This window comes from Citrus sinensis, chromosome 3 (assembly GCF_022201045.2).
Source record: "Citrus sinensis cultivar Valencia sweet orange chromosome 3, DVS_A1.0, whole genome shotgun sequence".
NCBI classification, from domain to species: domain Eukaryota; kingdom Viridiplantae; phylum Streptophyta; class Magnoliopsida; order Sapindales; family Rutaceae; genus Citrus; species Citrus sinensis.
In genome coordinates this window covers 51,682,197-51,705,077 of record NC_068558.1, presented here as the reverse complement: position 1 = coordinate 51,705,077, position 22,881 = coordinate 51,682,197, and the positions used below count along the sequence as shown (strand labels likewise).

At 34.9% G+C, this 22,881-nt stretch overlaps 4 protein-coding genes, 1 long non-coding RNA gene and 1 other non-coding gene across 8 annotated transcripts; 4 read left to right on the top strand and 2 right to left on the bottom strand.

Moving 5' to 3' along the window:
- Window positions 1-2,685: 2,685 nt before the first annotated feature.
- LOC107174836 (ethylene-responsive transcription factor 2-like) lies at window positions 2,686-3,717 on the top strand. Its single transcript, XM_015526043.3, has one exon. It carries the CDS (start codon window positions 2,812-2,814, stop codon window positions 3,574-3,576), a length of 765 nt encoding a protein of 254 aa, XP_015381529.2. The 5' UTR covers window positions 2,686-2,811; the 3' UTR covers window positions 3,577-3,717.
- A 900-nt stretch (window positions 3,718-4,617) lies between these two features.
- LOC127900995 (protein FAR-RED ELONGATED HYPOCOTYL 3-like) lies at window positions 4,618-8,556 on the top strand. 2 transcript variants are annotated; one of them, XM_052436674.1, is made up of 6 exons: window positions 4,618-5,155; window positions 5,524-7,616; window positions 7,706-7,768; window positions 7,856-7,927; window positions 7,995-8,063; window positions 8,151-8,556. In XM_052436674.1, exons 2-6 carry the CDS (start codon window positions 6,996-6,998, stop codon window positions 8,250-8,252), a joined length of 927 nt encoding a protein of 308 aa, XP_052292634.1. In that variant the 5' UTR covers window positions 4,618-5,155; window positions 5,524-6,995; the 3' UTR covers window positions 8,253-8,556. The 2 variants fall into 2 exon arrangements, 1 of the variants encoding a protein (XP_052292634.1); XR_008052974.1 differs by having other exon boundaries at window positions 4,621-5,155.
- A 548-nt stretch (window positions 8,557-9,104) lies between these two features.
- Window positions 9,105-12,294, bottom strand: LOC127900996 (uncharacterized). 2 transcript variants are annotated; one of them, XR_008052975.1, is made up of 3 exons: window positions 11,970-12,294; window positions 11,034-11,434; window positions 9,105-9,658 (listed from the first exon to the last, which is right to left on the bottom strand). It is a non-coding gene; the product is annotated as an uncharacterized LOC127900996 (long non-coding RNA). The 2 variants fall into 2 exon arrangements; XR_008052976.1 differs by having other exon boundaries at window positions 12,083-12,294.
- Window positions 12,295-14,760: 2,466 nt separating this feature from the next.
- Window positions 14,761-14,834, bottom strand: TRNAV-AAC (transfer RNA valine (anticodon AAC)). Its single transcript has one exon. It is a non-coding gene; the product is annotated as a tRNA-Val (tRNA).
- An 835-nt stretch (window positions 14,835-15,669) lies between these two features.
- Window positions 15,670-17,415, top strand: LOC102629886 (uncharacterized). Its single transcript, XM_006464372.4, has 3 exons — window positions 15,670-15,930; window positions 16,005-16,295; window positions 16,726-17,415. Exons 1-3 carry the CDS (start codon window positions 15,811-15,813, stop codon window positions 17,311-17,313), a joined length of 999 nt encoding a protein of 332 aa, XP_006464435.1. The 5' UTR covers window positions 15,670-15,810; the 3' UTR covers window positions 17,314-17,415.
- A 2,272-nt stretch (window positions 17,416-19,687) lies between these two features.
- LOC102627775 (ATPase 11, plasma membrane-type) lies at window positions 19,688-22,870 on the top strand. The gene is given in 13 exon segments (XM_052436128.1): window positions 19,688-19,732; window positions 19,847-19,959; window positions 20,059-20,197; window positions 20,355-20,477; window positions 20,605-20,665; window positions 20,767-20,894; window positions 21,021-21,128; window positions 21,213-21,428; window positions 21,430-21,459; window positions 21,461-21,473; window positions 21,635-21,799; window positions 21,886-21,950; window positions 21,953-22,870. Coding segments are annotated over 13 exon segments (1,419 nt in total). The 3' UTR covers window positions 22,166-22,870.
- The last annotated feature ends 11 nt before the right edge of the window (window positions 22,871-22,881 follow it).

Here is a 22,881-nt window from a genome sequence, read left to right as displayed (position 1 = left end):
TGACATCACACGCCTAAAATTTTAATACTAATCACTGCATGCCAAATTTATTAACACATGCAGCAAACTTATTCTTTTATTATTATTTTTTTGGGTCTGATCACGCGTGATTCACGGTTTGGTTGTTGGGACAGAATGATCGGACACGACTAAATGATTAATTCGGACGGAATGGGAAAGAGAGAAAAGTGCAGTTGGTGAAAAGTTTACCAAATGAAATAATAGCTAGCTAATATATTTTATTTTATTTTATTTTTTAGAATAATGCTAATTAGATAATTGGAATACTGTACGTAATTTGAATTCAATCAGTCGGTCACTAATCACATTAAAGTGACATATTATATGACATCATCAAAATTAATTAATATATATATATCACCCCTAATCTTAATTTACTAATTATAACCATTTTTCCCCCAAAATTATTATCCACTTGTACGCACCTTATTGTAGCTTCAAAAAGGTAATAATAATAAAAAAACTAAATAAAATAAAATAGTACACAAGCGTGTTTAGAATTTCTCCATTAAGAGAATTTATGTTATTTCTAGCATCTACTCCATCGTCTTACTCCATGGCCATATGCGTATTTTTGTAATATGAAAACGTATCAAAATTTAAATATTCAAAATCTTATTTTGAAGGGAATACTCTGTTTGTTTTGGCCTTAGCAATGAAAACAAAAAAAAAAAAAAAAAAAAAAAGTAAGGGGTTTTTTTTTTGTTTGACGCCAACTTTTGAAAGGCTAATTTTTTATTTTTTTCAAAAAAGAACTAATATGATAATACAGTTCAAAAGAGCAGTCAGTCCTAGAAAATTTTGATCCTCAAGCATATGCACCGTGCTGCTAATTTATTGCTCTTATTTTGCTTTGAAAGCCTAATGAATCTAATGGTTAACAAAATCTGGAAAGGAAATTCTCATTGCTGCATCATATAATATCTATCAGGGATCTGAAAGATCTTTAGATGGAGAATTATTTGTGCAAAATCCTCATGAAAGTTTATTAAATTTATGAAAGTGAAATGGGACAAAATTCCACTTGCCCAGATTCTTTAGTTTTCGACATTATTGTTATAATAAATAGAAAGTGGTAACAATAAAAAGTCAAAGTGGTAACAATAGTTATGATTCCCAAAAGACATGGATCTAAAAGTAGAGATCTTGAGTGATTTCGAAGTTGATCTTTAAGATTTAGTTTATGAAAAGTAATTAATACTTTGGGTTGTTTTAACTTAAATTTGTGCATAAGTTTTGAGTCAAACAATGATGAATAGCTATTATTAAATGTTATTTTAACTTTTAATATCTATCATGATATGATATATATATAACATGAATAATTTTTTAATAAGAGATACTTTACATTATTATAGAATAAGAAAATTTCTTAAAAGATAAAAAGAACACGTGTTTTAAATTTTTAATACACTGTGTTTCATGTTTTATTTTTTAATTTACTAATTACTTTATGAAAATAGAAGACTTCTTTTATAACAAAATTATTATGAGTCATGTGATGTAAATTATTAATTCTTATTATTATTCTAATTAATAATAGGGAGTTAGGGCAGATGTTAATATTTGGAGCCACAGTTTAACAGAAGATTCTATTTTATTATATATATATATATATATATGTAGGCTGAACCATGTGCATTTAAATTACAAGTTGCAATCCATGTGCAAGTTGTGTTATTTTATTTAATATAATTTTCTTTTATTCTTTGTTTCCTTCCGATTAAATGTCTTGCACCGTCCGTCAATAATCGAACCCTCTGCGATTCCGGAAGCACCCATTCGAGCCATAACAAGTGTAATTTCAAACCGATATATAAACTAAACAAATATTGGAGAGAGAGTAATATATTGATTAAAGATGACGACGAGAAACAAATAGTTTCGTTTTTAAATAAAATCATATTAGATATGTTATTTTAACTCTTTATAAAAAGCAAAGTTATATTGCTCTTGTTCAAGATCTTTTGAATCAATTAAATGTGTGTGCGTGTGTTTGATATCTAGTCTAGCTCGTGTGGTTTCATCTCGTCATTTGAAGAAGCACTAGTACTCGTGTGCTTTCTTTCTCGGAGATTTGGACTAAAGCGACTTGCAGTCCTGTTCATATTCATTCTGTTCAAATGTATTAATTCTTAACCGCTACAATAACTGTTCATGTTGCTTTCAAGAGATGTTCATTACATTGATTTGGGGGCCAGTCGGCCAGAGGGCTTCAGATAATATAAAAAAATGTAAATAATTACGAATACAAAAAAATAGTGGGAGTGGGCAACAAATGTAATTAATACCTTCTCTACAGTTCGCGTTCATTCAATTGAAGGATATTGAACTATTTTGGGACCAATAAAGTGTTGGCTCCATTAGAAATGGAGTCCCCTTAAGTGGCTTGATTGAGTTTGCTCTCCAGTTCGAATCGCAGGAAAGTCGTTTTTGTTGGGAGAACTTGTGCCTCCCGGCTCGAACGAAAACTTCTAATTTAAGTTGTAGTACGGGCTTAAAAGTGCCTCCCACAATTGAAACCCTTCCCAAAATACCTATTGCTTAAGAAAAAGAAAAAAACTATTTTGGGACCGTCTACGACTTGCTTTCCATACCCTTGTGATGTTTTTAAATTCTCAGGTCCAATAAAATAATCAACCAAAAAAACACGTTTATTCCCTTCCAGAAGAATGAAATTTCATGGAAACGAAGCCGTAAAAAGTGAACCGGTATATAGTGTACTATTCGGTAGCCACTTGCTCTCAAACACCAACGCCTAGCTAGCTAACTTACCGTCGCATCAAAAAAATGTACGGAGTGAGTTCCTTTGGCTTTGAGGATCCTGACATCGGCCTTTTAGAATCCATTCAAGAGTATCTCCTCACCGATGATATCTTCGAAGAAGCTCCAGCGGCAATAAAATCTGAGAATGGGGAGCCACTTACAAGTAGCCCTCATCATTCAAGCTTCATGAGTAGCCTCTGGAGTGATCTCTTACCAGTTGAAGACGATTTAGCCAGCGGCTCTGCAAGCATTGTTGGGTCTAATCCGTTCGATGGTAACGTCATTGATTCAAACGTAATGCTTGTGAAACGGAAGCCCCAAGAAGGAGAAGATCATCCTCATGCCCATGACAAAGAGGAAAAGAAAAAATTTAATGCGGTAATATTGGGGCGTCAGAAGCACGATCCGCGTAGGGGAGTGGGGTACAGGGGCGTGAGGAGAAGGCCGTGGGGGAAGTACGCAGCTGAGATGAGGGACCCCAAGAAGAACGGAGCCAGAGCTTGGCTGGGGACTTATGAGACTCCCGAGGACGCTGCGATGGCTTATGATCGAGCCGCTTTTAAGCTGCGTGGAGCTAAAGCCAAACTTAATTTTCCTCACTTGATCGGCTCGGCTCACTGCAGGGAGCCGATTAGAGTTAATCCAAGAAGGCGTCCACAATCCCTGGACTCTTCTTCATCGTCCTCGTCATCGTCCAGTGGTACTAGTACTACTGCCTTCTCAAATTCTAAGATCTCAGCCTCGGCCTCAGCTGCTGTTGATCATCAATTTGTGATTAATTGGAAGTAATTCATTATTTGGTGCCTCCAATTAGTCACACGCTAAATTTAGCTTTGTTTTTCTTTATATATCATCATCATATCTGTGATAATATTAATAATGAAGTTCAAAATTTTATCAGCAAATTAAATGATGTGCATTTTCCTATCATTTTAGCACTCTTTACTTTTAAATCTATTTACTTTTAGGCTTCTTTTTTTCTTTTTAACATTTTCTTTCTTTGAATTCATATTCTATAAGAATTAGCATTTTAAAATTACCTTTCTATAAATAAAAAGAGAGAGAGGGAGAAAAATTAATTACACTGTAATATTAATGTTGGTTGGTAATTAATAATTAAGAATATCACTGCTATTGATATCGTAAACCTATTTTTTATTCATTGGAATAATAATAATAGTATATAAATTTATTAATTATGAAGATCGATATCATATCTTATTTGTTTTTTTATTTGGAGTGTTTAATTATTTATTATCATCATATATTATAATGTTGAAGAGCTAGCTTGTAGCGTTCTCTGGCACAATAATTGAGCAAACCTCCTCGTGTGACACGACAAGGTAAGATTCCCCATGAATGAATACAAGTAGCCGGCTGATCAAGAACAGCTGGCTAGGAACCAAACATATTTCGTTGTTTCTGATTGTTAAATTATTGATTCGGCAATAATTCTGCAATACAAAATTTAGCAAAGTAGAGTAAACGAATTTTTTGTTTCAAATTTCAATCAATCCTGAAATTAAAAGTTCAAAAAGACATATTGAAGGTTCGAGAAATGTTCCAATTATCTTGTAAAGGTAGCAAGAAAATATTAGCATTAATCTTCCACGCCAAACGAAATAATCCATACTTTCGCTTCCCCAGTTTGATATGAATCCCAGGAAATTAATTCCGCCGCAAATATGTCATCACCAAATCTCCCTCCTAAAATATGTTCTTGCACTAATGCTTGTCTACATCAACCTTGTACTCACATCAGTTGCTTCTAAGTGAGCTCGCACCTCAATATGAATCTACATTGCTTTTCTGACATATTGTCCGCTATTCAGCACCGATATTCAGCCCACAATAAGCACCACAGTAAGTCCCGAACGGTGCGTTTTATTTGTAATATAAAAGGGCACTGTTTGAACAAGCAAACACACTGCACGCGCATCTCATCTCACGCACGCATCACTCTCACTCATGCATTTCACACCAAGCAACGAGTTCAATTGCAGCCAGTTCTTTGCCATCTTCAAGCTCTGCTCTTCATCGTGGGATTGCTCTGTCTTTCAGTTTTCTCTCTTTCTCTCTTTCTCTCTCGAGCGGGGTCTCTCTTCGGTTGTGGCTCTCTCTCTCGCCTTGGGTCTGTCTTCGGCAGTGGCTCTCTCTCTCACCGTGGGTCTCTCTCTCTCGCCTTGGGTCTGTCTTCGGCTGTGGCTCTCTCTCTCACCGCGGGTCTCTCTCATCCGGCCTCTCACTCATCTCGCTGCTCTCTCCTTCGACTTTCTCTCGTCGTGGATCTCTCTCGCGCATCTCGTTGGGTTTCTCTTTCTCTGTCTGCCCTGTAGATAGTTGTAGCCGTCGTAATCAATTCGTGGAGGTAATTGGTTTAATTAATGCCCAATTTTGGTTGTAATAATTCCGAATGTGTGAAGATTCAATTGTGAAGTCAAATTTTTATATATTAAATCAATTGCGCAATAATCTTAAGGGTATCAATTGCGCAATAATCTTTATATATTAAATCAGCATCCATTGGAAAATTAATAAGCACATTGGGTTATATATTAAATAAAAAATCACTAAATTCCAATCAAAGGCATCTCGTATGCTGCAAATTCTGCTGGTATATATTAAATTTGTGTTCACAATTTGCATCACTAGTTAGTTTAGTTGTGTGAGGTTGTGCTGAATTATTTGTATTTTGTTACTTTCATTTTGTCAATGTGAATTATTTCAATTTTGTAGAAATAAATAATATGGAAAAAGACATCGAAGTTGAAGAGTTGGAGAAATTTGAGGAGAACGATGAGCCAATAATTGGGATGTCATTTGATAGTGATGTTGATTTGTTTATTTACTTCAAAGAGTACGGTAAAAGAAAAGGGTTTCCGATTTTGAGGAGAACTAGTAGAAAGGATAGTGATGGGATTCTTAGAAATGTGACTTTTGCTTGTGGGAGAAGTGGTGAAACAAGAAGCAAATCTGTGAATATTTTAAAGCCCCAACCTAATGCAAAAACAGGCTGCAATGCTAGATTGGGAGCTGGTTTAGGGGATGATGGAAAGTGGACAATTCGAAGCTTAAATCTTGAACACAACCATGTGCTGTTAACTCCAACCAAATCCAAGTATTTTCGGTGCAATCGTAGCCTCAATACATATGCAAAAAAAAGGCTTGATGTAAATGATCGAGCAGGAATCAGATTATGTAAGAATTATCAATCACTTGTTATTGAGGCTGGTGGTCATGAAAATGTGACATTCATAGAAAGAGATTGTAGAAATCATGTCCAAAAAGAAAGAAGATTGCGGCTTGGAGATGGGGATGCTGCTGCTCTTCAAAACTATTTTATGAAAATGCAAGTAGAAGATAATAGGTTTTACTTTAGTATGCAAGTGGATGATGAGGGACGATTAAAAAATGTTTTTTGGGCCGAGCCAAGGAATAGGGAAGCGTACAAGGAGTTTGGAGACGTTGTTACATTTGACACCACGTATCTTACAAATAAGTATGATATGCCGTTCGCTCCATTTGTAGGAGTTAATCATCATGGGCATTCTATTCTGTTTGGGTGTGGATTGATTTCACACGAAGATATTGAGACATTCACGTGGTTATTTCGAACATGGCTATCTTGCATGTCTAATTCAGCTCCTAATGGAATCATTACAGATCAAGACAGGGCAATGAAAGTTGCAATTCAGAATGTCTTTCCAAATACTCGACATCGGTGGTGTTTATGGCATATAATGAAGAAAGTTCCAGAGAAGCTAGGGGGTTATAAAGAATATCGTAACATAAGTAATGTCTTGCATTGTGCTGTTTATGATTCCCAGAGTGCTACGAAATTTGAGGAAACTTGGCACCATATGATTACAGAATATGATTTGGGGGATAACGAATGGTTACGAGGCTTATATGACGAGAGGCATCATTGGGTACCTTGTTATCTAAACAATACGTTTTGGGCAGGAATGTCATCTACTCAACGTAGTGAAAGCATGAATGCATTTTTTGATGGTTATGTTAACTCAAAGACTACTTTGAAGCAGTTTGTAGAGCAATACAGTTGTGCATTGAAGAATAAAGTTCAGAAGGAAGTTGAAGAAGATGTCAGGTGTCTTTCCCAACAAATGCCATGTGTAACTGATTACGCAATGGAGAGGCAAGTTTGAGATGTGTACACTATTTCAAAATTTCAAGAATTTCAGCAAGAAATGATTCGGAAAATGTATTGCGAATATGTCAATTCTATGGGTTGTGAAAATATTGTTAGAGAGGATGTCAAAGTTGGAGAGGGTAAAAAGAGAACCTTTTTTGAAGTTTATTTTGAAAAAGAAAATGGTGAAATACGTTGCAGCTGCTCAAGGTTCCAATTTAGAGGTATTCTTTGTAGGCATGCCATTGCAATCATGATCCGCAATGACGTAGAAGTACTTCCAGAAAAATATATTTTACGAAGATGGAGAAAAGATGTGTGGAGATGCCATAGTAGAGTGAAAACGAGTTATGAGCTTCATAGCTGTACGGATGAGCAAAAACGATATGAGAAAATGTGTGCTACTTTTGCGGAGGTTGCAAATATGGCTGCACATACTATTGAAAGCTCTAATCTTGTTTTCAATTGGATTGAGAATGTACGGGGGGATTTATCAAAGGCAATTCTTTGCGGAGATAATGAAGTAACTGTTGTTACAGGCCAAGGAAGTTGTAGTGTGGAAGTAGAAACAGTTAGAGATCCAGCAGCTCGGCGTCGTAAAGGTCGACCACCTTGTCAAAGAAAGAAATCTAATAAATTTTCAAAATCTAAAATAAATTCCTCACGTTTCAATGCAAAGGTACTTTTAAAATGTATTTTGAATTTAATTAAAGTTAAAAAATTTCTAACATAAAAGATGTTCAAATGTATGTTTTGTTGACTTTACAGGATGGACAGGTGAATGAGCAAGTGCCGACTGTGGTCCCAACACACGAGAACAATGTTGTAACGGTAGGTTTTATGGAATTCAAATGCATGTCGTTGATTTTTATTACTTAATCATAGACGTTTTTCTAATATATTATTGATCCACTGTAGGCATTTCAAAATCCTGAAGGAAGTTATATTGATATGAATATGTACCCACATGGAGTTATGGACTATTATAATGTAAGTTTTTCATAGTATGTGTTATGATTTTTTTATTATCTCTTCATTTAATGTATGTTTGTTTTAGGGTCTTATGAGCTTACCTCATATGGTTGGGGATAATGTTTATCTAACACCTACACAAAATTCTTGTACGGTAAGTGGTGATAAATTTAGTATTTATTCATATTATCTACTTTATTCTCTTTTATTATAACAAAATATTTAATTTTCTTTTTAATAGGAACCACAATTCCAACAGCCTGGACATTTTCAGCAGCTACTCTTTCAGCAAGATAATGAATATGAAGTTGATAAGGAGTTTCGAAGTGATTTCGTAGAATAATCTTGTTTTTGTTCTTGCATGATCCTTTATTAGATTTATATGCTACAGCTGTGTTATTATTTGGTCATGTGCTATTGGATTGGAATTGAGGGAGATGCTACAAATCTGTTATTCCTTAATTGTGTGCTACTGGAATGGTGGATGGATAAATGATATTCTGTTATTTTTTAATTCTATGCTACTGGAATTCTGATATTCTTTAAAGTGCAGAAATTGTTTTATGTTATTCTGGAATTCTGGATGTATTCTATGCTACTGGAATTCTGTTATTCTTTAAAGTGCAAAAATTGTTATGCTACTGGAATTCTGGAATTATTTAAAGTGCAGAAGTGCATAAATTGTTATGCTACTGGAAAGTGCAAAAATTGTTTAAAGTGCAGAAGTGCAGAAATTCTGTTATTGTACTGGAATTCTGGAAAGTACAGAAATTGTTATGTTACTGGACTTCTAGAATTATTTAAAGTGCAGAAGTGCATAAATTGTTATGCTACTGGAAAGTGCAAAAATTGTTTAAAGTGCAGAAGTGCAAAAATTCTGTTATTGTACTGGAATTCTGGAAAGTGCAGAAATTGTTATGTTACTGGACTTCTGAAATTATTTAAAGTGCAGAAGTGCAGAAATTATTATGCTACTGGAAAGTGCAGAAGTGCAGAAATTCTGTTATTGTACTGGAATTCTGGAAAGTGCAGAAATTGTTATGCTACTGGAATTTTGGAATTCTTTAAAGTGCAGAAGTGCAGGAATTATGTTATTGCTTTTTATTTGGTCAAAATATTATAATTATAAATGATTATATTTGGCTTTGCAACAGAGGAAAAATTAATTGATTCAAAGAAGCAAATGACACAGGAGTTATGGACTACCAACAAATTTATTGCAAAAAAAGGAATATCATTTCCCCATCAATACCAAAGTTATCTTAAAAACTGGTTCAACAAGTCATTGCACTAACAATACATTAATTAATTACACAACTTAAATATAATACATATTAAAAGAGTTATCATTATTTGCGGGACGTATGTTACAAGAACACTTGGTTGTTGTCTTCGCTGAAATTCTTGCTCAAGCAACTGAAATTTAAGAGATATGCATTCGATTTGATGGCCCAACTTGCGGACTTCTGCTAACAACATGTCAATTTTATTCTGATTTATAATACGATCTTCCATCCCTCTAAAATCATTACATTCACTGCTCTTCCAATCATCATCCCATTCAAAAGCCCCACATCCTTTGCACTTCCAAAACCTACGATTCGGATTTTCTTTTGTTCGTGAAGTTCGCAAGACCTTATTGTTGTTGCAGCATTTATCACAAGCTTTCTGTTGTGTTTGAATTTCGTTTGTGCTTGAAGACATAATGATTGAACAAATTCTGTTCAATATACACTTCAACCCAGATTCCTTCCAGAAAGAAAAAATGGTAGCCAATATATTAAAAACCAGCTTATTGATTTTTTTTCTCCCCCCAAAAAAAGAAATACATCTTACTGCATTCATTCAGCTCAAATAAAATTATTTAATTTCAACTACAAAGAAAACAAAAAGAAGAAAAATATGGTCAAATGAGAAGAAGGGGCATGGCTCTGTTCTTAGAAATGAAAGTGAATTGATGGAGTTGACTAGTTGGGGGTTAGTGTAAGTAACTTTAGACCATCAGCACTTGCAGGATTAGTGTAAGTAATTAAAATATGATGTTATTTTTTATTATCTCTTGTAACTTAAAAATAACTACGGGATAGTAACATAATGGCTAAAGATCTTAATGTTTCAAAACCTTAGTTGCACTATTACAACTCCATAATTAACTTTTTATTTTTCCTACCTGATTTAACATATATATTTGTTTTCCAGAGAAGTATTAAAATATGGTGACTTGATAAACTCAAATATCATGGGTAGAATGTTACTCTACGGCTTTTAACTCAAGTGGGTTGAGTCATGCTGGAGGTCAACCAAAACCCAAAATGTGGAATGAAGAATACTCAGCTCCAAACACACAGCTGACATATGCTTCAGCAGACTCTCGCACTAACTTAATGCGTGCATAGCTTTTTAACAGAAATTCACTTCAGGAATAGCTAAAGCTATAATACTTTTAACCTTGATTCAGGACATAAAACCCCAAGCTTAAACAGATTGGTTTCAACTTGCATGACTAACTTCAACACGTGGAGAAAAAATTTCTAATATGGTAAAATTAGAGATTGGAAGTGTTTTTGTCTGTGCTTACTGTAAGTGAATTACCTGGGGGTTTTAAATGGCTGAAAGAAATTTTTCTTTAGTTCAAAGCTTTGAGTATGCATACTTAATAATCTAGCAATTATTACTTACCAGTATATCAATACAATATTTTCATCTTTTAGTCCTATAACTTGTTGTATTTGTTAGAAATCATGTCAATACGGAAATCTAAATCAAGGGCACTGCAAAATTTCACACATCCGTCATGTAAAACAAAAGGGCCTTCCAACTGAACTAAAGCTATTTTTCCTGCAATTATGACCCAGCAAACATGAGAGGAACTAGGCAATCACATTTACAATCTTTACTAACTGATGTGATGAATAATCGAAATAAACTAACTTTTGGATAATGCTATCACTCTCTACTCATCTTCAAACATAAAAGAACAAATTTCAAACTTAAATCTCTCTCTATCACTATGAACAGTTGCAATTTCACCCCTTCCAAAAGAAGATCATCCTTGTCCGGTAACACACAAATAAATAATTCACAATAGTCAATGACAAGCAATACTCACGAAATTTGCCATTACCTACACAATTTGAGAGCAGCAGAGACGATAGAGAAGAGAGAAAGCAGACCCACGGTGAGAGACCAACGACGAGAGATCCACGGCCAGAGACAAATGCCAAGCACCACCGCCGAGAAAGTTTGAGAATAGAGACGACAGGGAAGAGAGACAGCAGACCCACGGCCAGAGACCAACGCCGAGCACCCTCAGAAGGTTTGAGAACAATGAGATTTCTGTGAGAGCAAATGGAGAAAAGTTGTGCGTCGCGTGAGATGGATTGCGCGTGTGTTGGGATTGCTATGTGTATTACACGTGAGTTGGCTCATTTTATAGTATGTCCAAAACGCACCGTTTGGTGCTTATTGTGGTGCTTAACGTGGGAAGAATCTCATTTTCCTCCGCTATTTTGCTCCCTCCAGGTACTGTTGATAGTTCATGCAAATTAAAACATAACATGGAGAAATAAGTATATACAATCTCAAAGGTGCCTTGCCATTAATATATCTATTAACCATGGAGAAATAAATATAAATTCATCATGAGGCAATGCTATTTCCTATTAATTGTGTTGCTTGTCATTGCAAGCACAGCACAATATATTCCCTAAAGTTCGATTGATTACCTCAATTTACCCATCTATCTAGAAATTAAAAGCACTACAAAATTGTAACTTGGTACTAAACTTATCCCACCAATGTCGCCTAAACTTACTGATGAACTTTACATTTCTGAGAGAAGTAATATATCTTTGAAACATCATGCAAAGGCACCACCTCTTGAAAGAACAAGTTCGTCACATTAAAAGCATCATTAGGCTTTTTTACAAGTAATAAAATATGTCATCTTGGAAAAACTCTCAACAACCACAAAAATAGAATCTCATCCAGTGCTATCTGTGGCAATCCCAAAATAAAATTCATGGACAAATCCAACAAAATAATCTCTGATATATTATACCTTATTACATGTACAATCTAGTATCTTGCTGTTAGGAAATTGGTGGGTGAAGCAGACACGCAGCTAAAGTAAAATTGGTAGAAACGATAAAGAACAAGCACAATAGAGGATACCAGAAATTACGTGGTTCGGCTTTTAGCCTACATTCACGGGCGAAGACAGAATGAAATATTTTACTAGTGAAAAGGAGTTACAAGTATTGTAGTATTTTAGCTCACTTTCTAAAAACCCCAATACACCCAAACTCTCTCAATCACTGTAATAAGAGCTTATAAATGCAAGCTCTTGAATTCTCTCTCGACTCCCTAAATTGCTCTCTGAATAATGGAATGAATAAGCTCTTCATTTGCACTTGTATTTATAGCAAAATGATGGCCAAGAAAGTCAAAGCCGTGGGTATCAAAACTTCTTCAAAACTGTGTTCATCAAAGTTTGGTGGGTGAAAACCATGTTCAATTTTCAAAGCCATGTGCCACCATTATTTGTTTATGCAAAGCTTCTAGATGCAGCCGATTGACACTTGCATCATACATGTTTACTTATATTCTAGAAAAAAAAAACTATTGAGAATTGTAATAAAGTTTTTATCGATAGATAATCAACTTTCTTCCTCTCGTGATTAGCAATAAACTTTCAAAGGGTAAACATTCGAATAGTCCCTACATTTTGGATTAAATACCCTTTAGTCCCTATATTTTGAAAAATGCCTCAAAACACTATTGTTATTGAATATGTGACACTCTTAAGCTTTTTTTTTTTTCCTTGTCTTTTGCAATAATACCTTATTACTATACCTTATTACAATTTTGGAGACATTAATTAATTAATCTACAGAAAAATTTAGTTAATAAATTAATCCATAATTATTTATTAGTAAATTAACCAATAATTATCAATATGAATGAACTAGTATTTTTCATATTCTCACTTTAGTCTTCTGACTATTTAAAATAAATTAATACGAGCCAACTTAAAATAATGTTTAATACCTTGCAATTATAATCTTACTATTAATTATTTATAAAAAATTAATTTACCAAATTAATCCTAAAAGTAAAATAATAACAACAAGTTCTATATTTGAAGAATTAATTTGCTGCTATGGCTTGTAGAGGTCAACCTTGAAAAGACGTACTTCAGAGCGTGCGCGTCAAGTCAAATTTAGTGCCTATTTGGTGTGGCTTATTTAAGAGTCATAAGTGCTTACTTAAGAGCCATAAGTGCTTATTTAATCCCATAAGTACTTTTGAAATTTTTTTATGGTGTTTGGTTATTTTTTTAGTAGAGTTTTTTTAGCTTAAATAAGCTAATTTATCTATATTAGTAAAAGTCCAAAATTTGAGCTTTTGGGAGTAGAGGTTAGGGAGTTTTTCCAAAAAAATATATAATATCAAAATATCCTTGACATATTTCATTAATTACATAATACCCTTTGTATAAAACTTACCCAACGAAAATTGTTGCCGCCATATAAACATATTGCTGCCGCCACTTCACTTTATCTCTCTTTTTTTTTAAATAATCAGCACTTTAATTTTGTAATTCCGATTCATAACCAACACTTGAGAGAGCAATCATAGTCAGAGCCAACATATTTTGTGAGGAAGATGTCAAATAATGCGACACTTTTCATGTTCAGTTAACATTTCAGTTATATTATTGATTATCATTTTAATTTGGATAGTATTATTTGTTTAAGAGAATATATCAATTATGCAATTTTTAATTTTAAAATTAAAGAAACGATTGAACTGATTTTTTCTTATTAATTGATAGCTTGGATGCATTTTGCTACATGTTATATAATTATGAAAACATATCTTTTTTGGTAATTTAATTACACAAAAGTACTTTTAGTTTTATACAACCAAATAGTTTAATGGTTCAAAAGTACTTTTTTAATGGACAACCAAACACCCAATGGCTTTTTGTCCAAAAGCTCTACTCCTATAAGCTCTATTTAATAAGTTGTACCAAACAGAGCCTTAATCTCAATGAAGATTTGAGAACACACAATTGGAATTAGTGTTACGCAGAAAATCAGCCTAGCAACAGAGTACTTTATTCAGAAAAATCATCTTAATGATTATTTACTTGTAATCCATCATTAATTTAATTGAGTTAGGATCTCCATCAAAATTGATAAACACTTGATAGGAAGTAATGCCGAAGAAAAGGCCAATGGAAACATTGATATAATAAATGCCTATACGAATTCCGAACGATCGACAAATGGTAATCTTAATTTGGTGCATTTTTTTTTTCAACTAACTTGACAAGTTTCTTGGACAGCTAACCTAAAAGAGTTATGCTTAGGCATATGTTCATCAGAATGAACAGAAACCAGATAAGGGCTTATCACCAAAGGGAAATTAAACAATCAAAGCAAACTGGTAAAAAGAAGAAATATGATGATGCAAAAAGCCAATCACTTGTGCTATTTAGAGGGATATTAAGTGACATTGAAAGACAGAGAAGCTGCCAAAGTTTTGTAACTGCTATGTTTAATTCACTAATCACTTTGTATGCTATGTATATCCTGGCGCAATTCAGACTACATATGAAAAAATGAAGAGTGGTGGCCGGTTGCGCTCGCCATGGTTCAAATCATGGTGAAGCCGGGAGAAGCCCTCTTGCATTAATTGCTTATCCGACTGCTGGAGCTGGTGGCATTAATAATAAAACATGCACTGCGATGCATGGCGTCAAGAATCTCAAAGAAACTACATCAACTGTGGCCGACGGACGTGCAGCATGCATAAGACTAAATAAAAAATTAAAACCAATCAGATGGCGTCGCCCGGACTCGAACCGGAGACCTTCAGTGTGTTAGACTGACGTGATAACCAACTACACCACGACACCTGGTTCTGTTAGCATTAGGTACTAAAAAACTCTCATCGATTTATCGCGTCAAATCTTTCTTCTTTGAATGCAATATATTCCTAATTCATTTCTTGCTAATTAAAGCCCATATTACTTATTCCAATAGTGCTAGAGATAACATGTCTCTCAAATTTAATATGTATGTATGTATGTATGTATGTATGTATGTGTATGTATATATATTCACTTTTGTACATTCAAATGGGATCCAAGGTCTAATTTATTTGAGAGAACAAACAACGACAGGAAAATAATTAAAATGAAATTTATTTATTTATTTTATGTTTGCAAGTATATAATATCCCCAAATTAAATGTGTTCTCTTAAACCTGAACTTATGACCTTTGCTTCCACTAAAAGAGTTAAGTCACCTGAGGACAATGCATATAATGATCATTTTTTTCTTTAAACTACTAAAATCTAAAAATATACTACAATTTGATGTTAATTGTAAATCTAGATACATACATTTTACAGTACAAACTAGGATTCTATCAAGATTTACAGTCTAAAACAAACTAAAAATTATGCTCTCACAAATAACATATGGAGAAATCTACTCATGTATTCCACATTTTGTGGGAAAACAATAATCATTCATTATCATATATGTGTGAATGTGATTTTGGTCTTAATTTGGAAAGATTTGCTTGCTTGCTTGCTGTTCATACATTTACGAGTGTCATTTTAAATGGACTTCATCAACACAATGAGCCCATTATCTATTGGGCCAAGGCCCACTTGAAACATAAATCCATATAGGCTTGAGCTACACGTGGGCCGAAATGCCCCAATAAGTGATGATCTCTCCATCCTCAGAAGTCCCAATTCCACGAACCGATTCTCATCCTACTCTCTGTATTGATGTGAAGCAGAGCGGCGAGAGCCTGTGCCTGTCTAGAAGTATAAAGCAAAAACCATTTAAAATTTTAAATAAAAAAAAATTAATTCATCTATGGATCGTTGGAGTGGGATACTGAGGATTCCATTAAACCCGAATACCAACACTTTTTACAGAATCGGGGCATCTCTCTGCCTCTCTTCTTCCTCGAAAACAAAAACAAAAGCACTCGCCGTAAGTAGTAATCTTCTTCATTTACGCAAAAAAATAAATATTTATATCATATTTATTGGTTTTGGGGGCAGCAGGTGCCTTCTGCAAATGCGATATTTTTTAACGGTGATAGAGTTGAAGGGACGGGAAATCCGGTGATTGAGAAGCTATCTGATTTGCAGAACATAGCTGATATTCTTGTTTCTAAATTTGGTGCTTCTGTTAATGCTTGGGTCATTGATGCTTGTGTTCATAATGGGCCTTTTGCTATTTATAATGATTTTGTTCCTAATTTGAATTCGAGGGGCGAGCCGAAATCCTACAGCCCAATTGGGTTCCCTGCTTCTACTGCCACTGTTTCCCTTTTATCAAATTGCCTTCAAGAGGTAAGCCAAGCTTTTTCGTTTTCGATCTTTTTTCTTTGAATTGTGCGGAGGACGAAAAAGCTTTTATTTTAAGAAGACTATGAGGGTAATGACTTTTGACTTTGCAGCTATCATATTATCATTATTATTGGTTTGTGTTAGAAATTTATAATAATTATTGTCAATGTGGATATTTTCCTGAGGGTTTGTATGTAAGTGTTTGTGTTTCTGCTCAATTTTGAGAGAAAAACTGAAATGAAAAAAAAAATTTCATTAGCAGCAAATGTTTACTTATAATTGACAGTTATTGCTGTCATTCCACCAGCACCTTGATCCCAAATGAAAACTATTTCTGCTGAACATGTTTAAAGTACTTTCAACACTTGAACTTGACTCGTAATTATTGTTCATGGCATTGGCAGTTATTATTTACTTTATACCTTATCTGCAGGCCAAGAACGTCACTTCAAGAAACCCAAGAGAATCATATTCTACCGGCACTTCTGCATCAAGCTTCTATAAGCCCAAAACTTTCATCCTGGGATTTAGCAAGGGTGGAACAGTACTTAACCAGCTTGTTACTGAGCTTGGACACTTGGAAGCTAATAAATCCCCTGTAAATGCAGCCAGCATTGAGGAATGGGCAATGAGCTCAATTCAGGAAGAGCCTCAAATTATACCTAGAACCAAAGAAAGCCTGTTAAACAGCATTAATGAGATTCATTACGTAGATGTTGGTTTAAACACAGCTGGTGCGTATATCACTGACAGCAATGTTATTCAAAGAATATCTAAACGCCTTATGGAGCAAACTTCTGGTTCAGGAATCCGCTTTGTCCTCCACGGAACTCCTAGGCAATGGAGTGATAGCTGGCGAGTTTGGATTCGTAACGAGAAAGACAAATTGGTTCATCTGCTTGAATCTGAATCCCAGAAGAATGGTGGGAAATTGCAGGTGTGTGAGAGATTTTATTTTGCTGACAAACCTCCTGATATGCAGATGCATTTTGAAATCATTGAAAGTATGGATGTTAGTTAAAAGTCTTGTGAAATGCCTATGTATAAGCGTTAGTACACATATGCTTGTGATAAGTAATTTACTTAATTTTTGTTTATAAATTAATGAAATGGGCATTGGATACATCTTCCTCCCTGCAAGTTAAATTTAACTGTTTCTGCAAATGATGGACATGAAGGTGGAGTTTTACCAAGTGGCATGCCTCTTTTTTGCGGTCCTTGAACAATCTGAGATAATTCAGTGGCTGAATCCCATTGAATATTACCCTTAGATTTCATTGCCATTGTGCAATTTCAAGGGAAGATGAAACTGCGCTCAATCTAATGTGACAAGGACCTCGTAGGTTTCGGAGATTCTAATAATCGCAATCATGTTCAATTATAAAGGACAAGTCAAAAGCTTCCATCACGCTTGTACTTCTCACCTCGTCTGTTTCTACTCGTACGGCCTATTGTGGTGATAGATGGGTAATAACATTTGAATGCCCGAATTTTAATGCTTTCACAAATAAGGACATAACGCGTTCATTTGTATCAAATAGGACCATAAACTGATGCTGAAGAGTATTTTGCCCATTTTGTTGGGGGTTTTAATTGCGCGGGTAGTTAGCGTGGAAAGTGAAGGCAGACATACCTTGAGTCCTTGACGGCAAATTAACAAACGTTCAAAAATCAGTTAATTAATAAGCTAGAGCCGTTGCTGACTCTAGCCGGCCAATCCCCGTACAAATGAAACTACCAACGTCTTCTTGCTTCTTGTCTCATTCAAATGCTTCACAATTGCCACACGTACTCTCTCATTTCCCTGTTACATCGTGACTCCCTGTACATGTTTTTTTTTCCTTTTTTTAAAAATCTTATTCTGTGATGTTGATTGACCTTTCAGCCAGCTTTATACACTCTATTAACTGCACGTCGTTGCACCAACAAGTACTTCTGGGTAAGATAGGTATTACAATATTTCTTTTTTTTTTTTTTTGGTTGGGTTAATGTATGTTAAATGTCATAACCTAGTTGATTGATTTCTTGTAGCCCAATTTGCATAGAACTTGGACGAAATTAATGGGAATGCATGCATGATCTAATATGAAGATATACCCATAGAAGAGGTTTTTGAAAATCTGAAATGCTTAACCTCTGATGATGTCAAAGAGCGGTTGAATTTGTTTGGCTACAACAGACTTGAGGGTAAAAAGGTTAGGCGAAAAGTGTTTACTGTACCGTGCTTCTTTTAATGTTAAGTTTTTTTTTTACCTTCTTGTTAGTGCTTCAGCTTTTTTTTTTTTTTTTTTTTTTGTCCACATAAATTATGTTGATTCCGTCTTTCTTTTTACAGGAAAGTAAAATTCTGAAGTATTTGGGCTGTATGTGCAATCCTCTGTAGGGATGGCAAAAATCCCCACGGGGACGGGTACCCTCGGGGATTTTCCCCATTCAGGGAGGGTATGGGAATAATTTCATACCCAATTTCTTATTCGGGGAGGGGGCGGGGAAATTTTTTTACCCAATTTCTTATTCGGGGAGGGGACGGGGATGAGGTGGAATCCCCATCCCCTACCCATTTCCCCATTTTAATTTTTAATTTTATTTTAATTTTTTAAAATTACTAGTAAATAAATAATAAAATTATAAATATTGGTAAAAATAAAAAATATCGAAATATTTATACTATTAAACTTTTAGGCCTAATTAACTAATTAAAGTCCTAAATTTTTATTTAGGACATTAAAAAGATCGAGTAGATTCTATTAGCCAAACATTTTTTTTAATTTTAATATTCTTTAAATATTTTAAACTTAAATCTATTTTTTATTTATTTTTAGATGTTATAATTGCCCACAGCGAATCACAATTTTAATATCTAATCTAATCTAATCTAATCTAATATTTGCTTTTGATTTGCTCCGATTTAACTATTGTGTTGTAAAAGGAATAATCCACATTTATAAAGTGCCCACGCCACCATTGAAAAAGTTAATTTTGAATCTAAATTCGATTTTATTTGTAACAATTCTGTATTAAACTATTAATTTGTTTATGATAGTTTGTAAAAGAATTTTGTATTCCTTGCATGTTGCGTTACTTACTAATTTAATGTATGTGACTTTTGTAATATATATTAATGTAAGATATATTTTGAACTTTACTTTTATTTGAATTTTTTATTTTAATATGATTAACTCAAAATTGAAAAAAAAATGTATTAGTTATTCGGGGATCGGGGACCCTCGGGGATCCCCTGTTATTATTCGGGGAGGGGATGGGGATTCTCTCAAGTAATTCTGACGGGGACGGGGAGAGGACGGGGACATACGCAAAATATCGGGGATGGGTACGGGGAGATCGGTCCCTCCCCTCCCCTCCCCATTGCCATCCCTAATCCTCTGTCATGGGTTATGGAAGCTGCAGCCATTATGGCTATTGCTCTTGCACATGGAGGGGTAGGTCTATTAGTGATTCTTCAGCTGTTAATTTCTCCCGAAGATCATTAGTTGATAATGTGCTATTACATTTTGAGTATGAGATTAAGTTAAGATAATTCAAATATTCGGCAGGGAAAAGATCCAGATTATCATGACTTCATTGGAATCGTCATTATAATCAATTCTACCACCAGTTTCAAAGAAGAAAACAATGCTGGAAATGCAGCAGCTGCTCTTATGGCTCAGTTGGCCCCAAAAGCCAAGGTCTCTTTTCTTGAAAGTTAATTTGGAGAAAATAAAATCATTCTACATTTAAATAATAACTGACCAATCATTCTTACCAGGTCTTACTTACGTGATGGAAGATGGAACGAGGAAGATGCTGCCGAAATGGTTCCTGGAGATATAATCAGTATCAAACTAGGGGAGATTGTTTCAGCCGATGCACGTCTAGTAGAAGGAGATCCTTTGAAAATTGATCGGGTAGACAATCATGCATAAATAAAACAAAATTAATATTTTATTTGTACACAACATAGAATTTTTTTTTCAATTGACAAGTTTCAATTTTACTTGTGGTCAGCTCTTACAGGAGAGTCTCTTCCAGTAACCAAGAATCCCGGTGATGGGGTTTATTCAGGTTCAACATGTAAGCAAGGTGAAATTGCAGCAGTTGTTATTGCTAATTGGTGGGATTCCAATAGCAATGCCAACTGTTCTTTGTGTAACTATGGCCATTGGTTCACATTGCTTGTCTCAGCATGTCTGTGAAAATGCAGCCATGTCTGAAAATAACCTTAACTTATGAACTCCAAATGGTTGCTCATCATGAACTATAGGTACATAATTGTGTAATTTGTTCGAGTAATGGGCATCTACATCTTATTCAGAGTGCAATAACAAAAAGAATGACTGCCATTGAGGAAATGGCTGGAATGGATGTGTTGTGCAGTGATAAAACGGGAACACTGACACTAAACAAACTTACAGTGGAGAATATTATGATTGAATGAAGCAAGCTGTCTAGAAGATGCTGAATTCCTATTTCTGAGTTTTTGCGGTTTTTGCCAAAGGTGTTGACAAGGATATGGTAGTACTTATGGCGGCAAGGGCATCAACTTTAGAGAACCAAGTCGCTATTGATGGTGCAATTGTTTCAATGTTGGCAGGCCCTAAGAAGGTACTGAAATAAATATTTAGGCAACTGATCTCTATGGATATTTGAACGAACTGTGTCTAGTATACAATGTTTACAGCCAAACTTTTATATATATATTGATGAATTAATTTGATGATTGTTTTGAAGGCACGAGTTCACTTCCTACTCTTCAATCCCACTGATAAAAGGGCTGCAATTACATATGTAGATGGTGCTGGTATAATGCACAGAGTCAGCAAAGGTGCACCAGAGCAGGTACAAATATGATTTTATTATCATCAAAGCAACCCATAGGAGTGCTTCCTCTATTACTGAGCTCTATTTATAAATAAATTGTAGATTCTCCATCTGGCACATAAAGAAATTGAAAAGAAGGTACATGGAATAATTGACAAGTTTGCCGAATGCGGACTAAGATCACTTGCAGTTGCTTGGCAGGTAATTAACCTCTGTAGGAAGCGTGGTACCAAGGACAATCCTGGTGGCCCCTGGGAATTTGTTGGACTTCTTCCTCTCTTTGATCCTCCTCACCATGACAGTGCTGAAACTATTAGTAAGAGCTCTAGATGTTGGTGTCAATGTTAATTAAGATGATCACAGGTCTGTGCTCTGCTAATTATGGGTTCTACTTCAGTCATTTTCCCATATTTGCACTACAGCTGGCAGCCATTGATTGATTCAGCAAAGCTACTTCTGTATCTTGTTCAAATGTTTTAACACATCTATACATCTCCTAATTTATCAAATGAAAACCTTTTCAGGTGATCAGATTGCAATTGCTAAGGAAACAGGTAGAAAGCTTGGAATGGGCACAAATATGTACCTATCATCATCTCTGCTTCGTGAGAGTAAGGATGAGACAAATTCAGCTCTTCCAATTGATGAACTCATTGAAAAAGCTGATGGTTTTGCTGGTCTATTTCCTGGTAGGTTTATTGGTTTAAACCCATTACCTCTATTCCTTAACTTCACTGTTTTATCAAATTTCTGATTCCGTATTTTCAACCTGCAGAGCATAAATATGAGATTGTGAGAAGATTACATGATAGGAAGCACATCAGTGGAATGACTGGGGACGGGACGGGGTCAGTGATGCTCCTGCCTTAAAGAAAGCTGACATTTGGTTGTATAATATTGTAACAGACATGCTGCTTGATTCTCTCAAATTTCCGGTGAGATTTGCTCTCAGTGGAAGAGCCTGGGGCCTGGTCGTCGACCAAAGAGTGAGTGCATTCAGAATTATGGAGAGATTTGTATCTTTAAATTGTCTAACAAATGCAAATGAGCTGTGAATTGTGTAATTTTTTTTTTAACAAAAAAAAAAAAAAAACCAGACTGCATTCACCAACTGAAAGGACTTTGGTAAGGAAGCTCGTGAAGCTGCATGGGCAGCTGAGAAGCGAACATTGCATGGCCTCCAGCTGCAGTCTACGGACAAAAAATTGTTTGGCGAGAGAAGCACTTCTAGCCATAGGGACGTCAATCTTATGGCTGAAGAAGCTAAAAGGCGTGCAGAGATTGCGAGGATGAGGGAGCTTCACACACTCTCAAAGGCAAGGTTGAATCATTTGCCACGCTGAGGGGCTTTGACATTGATGCAATGAACCAGAACTACACTGTTTTGATATAAGCGCTGATCTTTCAAACTGCGAATTCCATAATCCATCCTTCCTTTGGACTTCATTCTTTCTTTCCTTTGTAAAAGCTTGATGAATTCGTAGAATATGGACACTGATTGTTTCTCTAAGGTCAAAATAGATACATATTGTCTATTCATATTTCATACATGATTGAAACATAAAAAAGAATATCTTCATTTTATTATCAGACAGTTAAATTTCATTGATTATCTAACTTTTTTTGTTTTCAAAGAAAAATAATAATAATTTAATTTCATGAATTATTTCCATTAGTTATGGCGCGTGCCACCACGGCCCCAGGGTAGCGTGAAAGTTCTGTCCAAAATGTTGTTCTGGAACAACAACTGTTTTGACTTATTTTAGGAGCC

Coding starts and splice junctions, on each gene's coding strand:
- LOC107174836 (XM_015526043.3), top strand. CDS start 2,812: ATGTACGGAGTGAGTTCCTTTGGCTTTGAGGATCCTGACATCGGCCTT.
- LOC127900995 (XM_052436674.1), top strand. CDS start 6,996: ATGATTCGGAAAATGTATTGCGAATATGTCAATTCTATGGGTTGTGAA. Junction 7,617..7,705: donor CCTCACGTTTCAATGCAAAG/GTACTTTTAAAA, acceptor TTGACTTTACAG/GATGGACAGGTGAATGAGCA. Junction 7,928..7,994: donor GAGTTATGGACTATTATAAT/GTAAGTTTTTCA, acceptor TGTTTGTTTTAG/GGTCTTATGAGCTTACCTCA.
- LOC102629886 (XM_006464372.4), top strand. CDS start 15,811: ATGGATCGTTGGAGTGGGATACTGAGGATTCCATTAAACCCGAATACC. Junction 15,931..16,004: donor CAAAAACAAAAGCACTCGCC/GTAAGTAGTAAT, acceptor TGGGGGCAGCAG/GTGCCTTCTGCAAATGCGAT. Junction 16,296..16,725: donor TATCAAATTGCCTTCAAGAG/GTAAGCCAAGCT, acceptor CCTTATCTGCAG/GCCAAGAACGTCACTTCAAG.